General features: G+C 37.1%; 1 protein-coding gene across 1 annotated transcript; it reads right to left on the bottom strand.

The window, feature by feature from the left end:
* Window positions 1-502: 502 nt before the first annotated feature.
* LOC25502388 (F-box/FBD/LRR-repeat protein At4g26340) lies at window positions 503-5,989 on the bottom strand. Its single transcript, XM_039829395.1, has 5 exons — window positions 5,427-5,989; window positions 2,425-2,872; window positions 2,098-2,250; window positions 1,637-1,915; window positions 503-879 (listed from the first exon to the last, which is right to left on the bottom strand). The coding sequence occupies exons 1-4, from the start codon at window positions 5,615-5,617 to the stop codon at window positions 1,652-1,654; spliced, it is 1,056 nt and encodes a 351-aa protein (XP_039685329.1). The 5' UTR covers window positions 5,618-5,989; the 3' UTR covers window positions 503-879; window positions 1,637-1,651.
* Window positions 5,990-6,230: the final 241 nt, after the last annotated feature.

Below are 6,230 nucleotides of genomic sequence, written 5' to 3'. Positions count from 1 at the left end.
AAAATTTAAAAGGGTTTATACTTGAAAAAAGAAAATCAATGTTGGGAGAGATCTTAATTATATCAATGAGCTTCCCAAATGGGATAAGACACAATCATGCCATTTAATAAGATTTTCAATTAAGAACATAAACATAGACAAGAAATTTGAATGTGATGAGAGAAAATCATATAATCATTTCCAGTAATTTCATTTTTAGGCATTCCCTTAATCTTAACCTTATGATTAATAAATAAAAGGTTAATTGTTCAAATTGACCTTGTAAAATATGTGAAGTCTGAAAAAAGATTGTAAAAAGAAAAACACATATTCTAACCTTGTAAAAAAAATTAGTTATGAATTAACTAGTTTAGTTAACAAAACAATTAAAAAAACAAAACAATAGAAATCTCAACATAAAAATAATTTTTGTAGTTGATTGTCTGTGGAGACATCTATAAAAATAGATAGAAAGGATCTGGAAAGTTTTATAGCATTTCATAAAAGCTTGAATTTATTTTGATTTTTCAACCAAAATGTGTAAAATTGCAATTTTCTTCTGAGTAAACATATACTCACGAGTCAAATTTTGTTCCCTAATTTTGTAGGCATAGTTGGAACATCATAAAAACCTGCACTATATTTGTTACACCATACACCTATTGTATATTGGCATTAAGACATTCATTAAGACCTACAGAAACTAAATTTCCACATTCTCTGATTCAATTCAACACTCAGTGTTTCAGAGTCATGATGAAACCCAAATGGCACAAAGCAGAACTAAAGGATATAATTTGGTTCCTTTTACTTACAACAGGTTCAGGTTCAAAAGGGAGACAATTTTTTCTTGAAACATGATTCTGTCAACTTCAAACATCATGGCATTACAAATGCGAACTGCCAAACATAAAACAAAAGAGTTATTCAAATCTCATTATGTTTAGTACCAACACTGGAAACTCGACAAGCAGAATTTACATATGTCTAATCAATGCTGCTATATTGTGATACTAATAATTAATGTCCCTGGTTAAATTAGGCTATTCAAATTACGCCATATAGCATTAAATAACAATTCAAATCTGTAAAGGTATCTAATAACAAAAACTAAAGAAATTTGAGAATGGCAGTAACATGCGAAAGATAATGGTTGATCTGTTGAAGAAAATCGTTGGCCGCAAACTTGAAAACAGTTAATTACATTTCTCAGTATACAAATCTGAAGCAAAAACAATTAAATGAGTTCAATGAAACATCACAACCACATCTACTTGTGTGAACTTTGTACTCTAAATTTGAAAGAGTTTGTTAACATCAAAACTGGTTGACTACTTTTACTACAAAGACTGAACAGCTGCATGAAAATATTATGTGTCCTTCAATGTTACAGTTACAAAACTCAATTCCTCTAGCTAAGCATGAAAATCACTAGTTTGAAAATTTAGACACTTTAAGGGTATGGTATCATGTCTTTCCACTCCAATATAATTGAAATCGGAATGCGGTGACTGTTGAAATTTGGGAATTTCCAACAGTGACACGTATCTAAAAAAATATATAGCTATTAATAGTGCAGACTAAAGACAATGTTAGTCATCTTTGATTTGATGCAGTACTGAGATAGAGAAAATGGATTGAGGGAGATAAATCACACCTTAGGAGAAACAACTCAATCAAATGTAAGTTGGCATGTTGTAGAAGCCCTAGGCGCATTAGATAACGTTTTGACAACGGAGTACTTCTTTTCTAGGTCCAAGGATCTAACAGCAATAATCATTGTTTTTAAAACAAGTCCATTTTGCAAAACATACTCGACAAATGACACCTCATCTGGAAATCCTCGCAGTCCTTTAAATTGAATAAAGGTCAGGTGGGATACGAGACAATCAGGAACCCTTGTCTGTGGAGCCCATCCTAAAATTGGTAATTGTTGCTGTAGGCAACAAAGGACTTGAATAAGATGCAATATTCATAGTAATGAATTAATCATGTTATATATTAAGTGGTGTATTGTGCAATAAGATAAAACTTCTAATTCATGTAATCTATTTCATAAAAATTGGTTAATTTCACATCAAAATTAGATAGAGCAGATTAAGCTTCGATTATACAAACCTTGTCGTTCTGAATTATAAGAACTTGCAGCATCGGACATTTCTGAAGCAAGCTGAGCAGAGAATTGGAGTTAAACCAGAGAAGAATGAGCTCTAGACGTATCAAATAGTGAAATTCTTGAAAAAGTAGATTGTGGGGTTCACCAAGCAGCCACTGTTTGTACAAGACACCAACTACTAATTAGTACAAAAATATATCTATCTATATATAAATAAATCATGATTAATAGAGTTAAAGTTGGTTAATAGTTTATTAATAGGTAGTTACCAATTTACTCTCTCTACAAATGATGACATAAACATATAATAACTTAGGAAAAGACTAAACCTGGGTTGTTGAATGACTCAACACTAAATGTTTAGTCCCAGAGAGAGCACCAAGGAGATTGTGTAAAGCGACGACGGAACCAAGCGATTGGGGAAAGACATCAAGATACGCTTCCACCACATTGTGCAAGTTATACATGGTGAAAACTTGGCCGAATGTGATTCCGGTAATGTTAAGGTACTCAAGATTCGGTGCATTTATTTCAAGGTAAGCCCCAACAACATTTGCTACGGTGATTTTAAGCCTTTTCAAGGGAGGTGGGATGCAAACTTTGTCTAAGCTTTGCGGAGAAAAGCCAAGATTCAGAGATTCTATATTTGGGCAGCCACAGAGGAGTGCATTAATGGAAGGTACTTCCATATGACCAATATTGATTAGCAGCATCTTTAGTGACGGTAAACTAATCACCGTAGAGTGTTGGATGTTAACACAAATTTCACCACAGAGACTGAGGAACAAATATGTAAGTGTTATATCACAATTCAGAAACCAAAAAAATCAAATATAGTAGTTTTTGTTCTTGGAATTTCTTGTTTTATTTTAGGCCTCTAAAATATGTTCATGTCGAATGTATAATTATTGTTTCAGTCATTGTGTAACCAACATCAAAAGAACTACAATTACATATTCCACCTATTATAAAAATCAATTTCAAACTTTTGGTTTGAATGGCAAATAATGAGTACAAACATATACAAATAATGAGTACAGCAAGTACTCAAGCCAAGTGATAACAAAACCCAAAGATCCCTCCCACAGTAAAGCAAGAGCAAAAACTAAAACAACACTAGAAAACCATCTAACCTCCAATGAGGATCACCCAACCCGGAGCATTCAGATTGATAGGCTAGAAATGACCGCGTAAACTTGTTGTTTTGTCTCAGTAAGTGGTTTGCTTCGTGGATCAACTACTGTGTTGGCGGTTGGATTCATTGTCATTCGTGAAAGTTCAAGTTCAAGTTCATATAAGTTCGGGATGGTACGCGGGTATTAGAAATCGTGGTTGAGCCTAACACAACCCCACAAAACCGGCTTGTGAGGTGAGGATTGCCCCCACTTATAAACAAATTGTCAGGCCAACTCCTAACCGATGTGGGACTCTTAACACACCCCCTCACGCTCAGGATTACACATCTGAAGCGTGAACATAAATGACGGGTGGCCCGATAACGGAAACCTGATAACAGGTGGCCCAAACAATCGTGAAGAGGCTCTGATACCATATTAGAAATCGTGGTTGAGCCTAACACAACCCCACAAAACCGGCTTGTGAGGTGAGGATTGCCCCCACTTATAAACAAATTGTCAGGCCAACTCCTAACCGATGTGGGACTCTTAACACACCCCCTCACGCTCAGGATTACACATCTGAAGCGTGAACATAAATGACGGGTGGCCCGATAACGGAAACCTGATAACAGGTGGCCCAAACAATCGTGAAGAGGCTCTGATACCATATTAGAAATCGTGGTTGAGCCTAACACAACCCCACAAAACCGGCTTGTGAGGTGAGGATTGCCCCCACTTATAAACAAATTGTCAGGCCAACTCCTAACCGATGTGGGACTCTTAACAGCGGGCTTGCTAGATTCTACTGGTCGTGCATGTATGTTCCTTGTTGTTTTTTGTAACCCTTTGGACTGAGCTGTGTTATCATTTGAGTTGGTTTTATGTTGTTTTGATTTTCATTGGGTCAGGTTATGTCCCCCAATTTTATGTAACTTTTTTATCTTAATTTACAAGGGTATGCAGCTTCGTTTGCATCCCATTTGTTTAAAAAAAAATATCACTAAACCCTGCCGAGCAGGAGGACGACTACGAACAGAACCAATGTCATGTCAACCAACCCCTGTACGAATTTGCCACATGGCGTTATTGATTCAACACCTACTGGGTTCATTATCATCCACTCATAGAAGGAACATGTGTAACTGAAACTAGGCATGGCAACAAAACCCATACCCGTAGTTACCCACCCGAACCAAACCCAATTTGACGGATTTTCCCCGTTTTGACTGGGTTTGGGTTTTCCCCGATTTCAAAACACGGGTATGGGACGGGTAACGGGTATATAGGTACCCACCCCAAACCCATACCCAAACCCGTCCCAACTGCAGAAAACTACTTTATGTTGATATGCCATGTTATTTTGTTTGATAATTGCCTTGTTATAAAAGCTACCATTGATATTTAAAGGAGAAACTAAATCAATGGGTCTAAAAAATTTTAAAGTGAACATATTGTTGGATAATGCATTACAATATTTCTCTAGAGGTTGCAAAAAACTTCTATTTTTTATTAAAAAAAATTATTCAATGCGGGGACGGGGATGGGGCAGGGATACCCGAACCCGTCGGGGATGAGGATGAAGTTCAATTTATCATCCCCGTTGAATATGGGTAGGGTAACGGATAAGTATATGAGAATCGGGTATGGGGACGGGGAATGTAAAACTCGTCCTCACCCCGCCCCATTGCCATGCCTAACTAAAACGTTTTCCTAAAACCACTTCCAAAAATCTGAATTTAACCATATCCACCAATTAGAGCACTTAAGTCTCCTGCACAAAAAGATGTGGGCATTTTGTGATCTTCACAAGAGCCACACAACAATTTGCCGAACTAATGAGAAACCTAACCTCTCAATTTTTCCACCACCTAAGTCCAATATAATACTAAGAAGACTCGCTAATCAATTTCAAATTCGGTATTTCAGATTGTGTATGCAATCATACCTGAGTGAAACGAGGTTGGCGGAAGTGAATAGCGTTTTCGGGAGCTTGAAGTCGTGTCGACACAACAAATAATTTGTAAAAATCACATAATGCGGTGTAATTACAAGTGTTGGTGTCGTGTCGTGTCGGTGTCGGACACGAGGGGGACACGCCTAATCCGAGGAGTGTCAAGCACCACACAACAATTTACCGAACTAATAAGAAATCTAACTTATCATTTTTTTTTTCACGTAAGTCCAATAGAATATTAAGGTGCATACAATCATACCTGAGTGAAATGAGGTTGGCTGAAGTGAACAGGCTTTTCGGGAGATTGAAGTCGGAACCATCAAAGTCAGCCATAAGAGTAAGGTTAAGTTCTTGAAGATGGGGACCAATGGCAGCACGAACCCAATTATCAACAGAATATTCACGAAACTGATAATCATCACGAGTGGAGTGAGCACAATCAAGAGTCATCTTCCGAATGGTGCAAGGGTTACGGAGAAGAACGAGGAAGACGCTGTTAACGAAAAGAGCGAAGGTTTTAAAAAAGTTCTGACTGTTGGGTGTAAGGGATGAAAGATAAGTGGGAGTTGTCGGAGAAGTTGAGAGCGGATAGATGCTTCCAAAGGTGGCGCCATCGGCGAGATAGACGGCCTGTTGTAACGGCGGTTTTGGTTGGAAGGAGTGATAGGATGTGGTTCAGTAAACCGTCTGGTAAATTACTGATTCTGTCTTCATCACCTGCTTTTCGTTTGGATTCCTCCGCCATTGCTTTTGCGTAACCGCTCACCACACCCCTTGCTTGCTAGTTCTAGCTTTTTGTTTTCACCAAGAGTTGTATTAACGAAGGAGCTTACTAATTGTTTTAAGGGTCTGCGAACCGGTGTCGCATATTATAAAATTGAATTATTATAGTAAAAGGAAATTGTTTTTGATTTTATTATCAATTAATTACACAATTTCAATGCATTAATTACTGCATAATTTCCTTTTTCATATCATTAACTAGTGTTTCGGGGGTACCGGTTAGCATTTTCCTTGTTTTAATTCTTCTAAAGTTTTTCCTCACATTTTAGTCCCTATAAAA

Source organism: Medicago truncatula, chromosome 8 (genome assembly GCF_003473485.1).
Source record: "Medicago truncatula cultivar Jemalong A17 chromosome 8, MtrunA17r5.0-ANR, whole genome shotgun sequence".
NCBI classification, from domain to species: Eukaryota; Viridiplantae; Streptophyta; class Magnoliopsida; order Fabales; family Fabaceae; genus Medicago; species Medicago truncatula.
Note: the sequence above shows the minus strand (reverse complement) of the source record. Positions and strands in the feature narration are given on the sequence as shown.

Bases quoted from the DNA above. Each gene is read 5' to 3' on its own strand.
- LOC25502388 (XM_039829395.1), bottom strand. From the start codon at position 5,617: ATGACTCTTGATTGTGCTCACTCCACTCGTGATGATTATCAGTTTCGT. The intron at 2,873-5,426 runs GTATGATTGTAT...TTTGTTCCTCAG, and splicing joins GCCAACCTCATTTCACTCAG to TCTCTGTGGTGAAATTTGTG. The intron at 1,916-2,097 runs GTTTGTATAATC...TGTTGCCTACAG, and splicing joins TTATAATTCAGAACGACAAG to CAACAATTACCAATTTTAGG.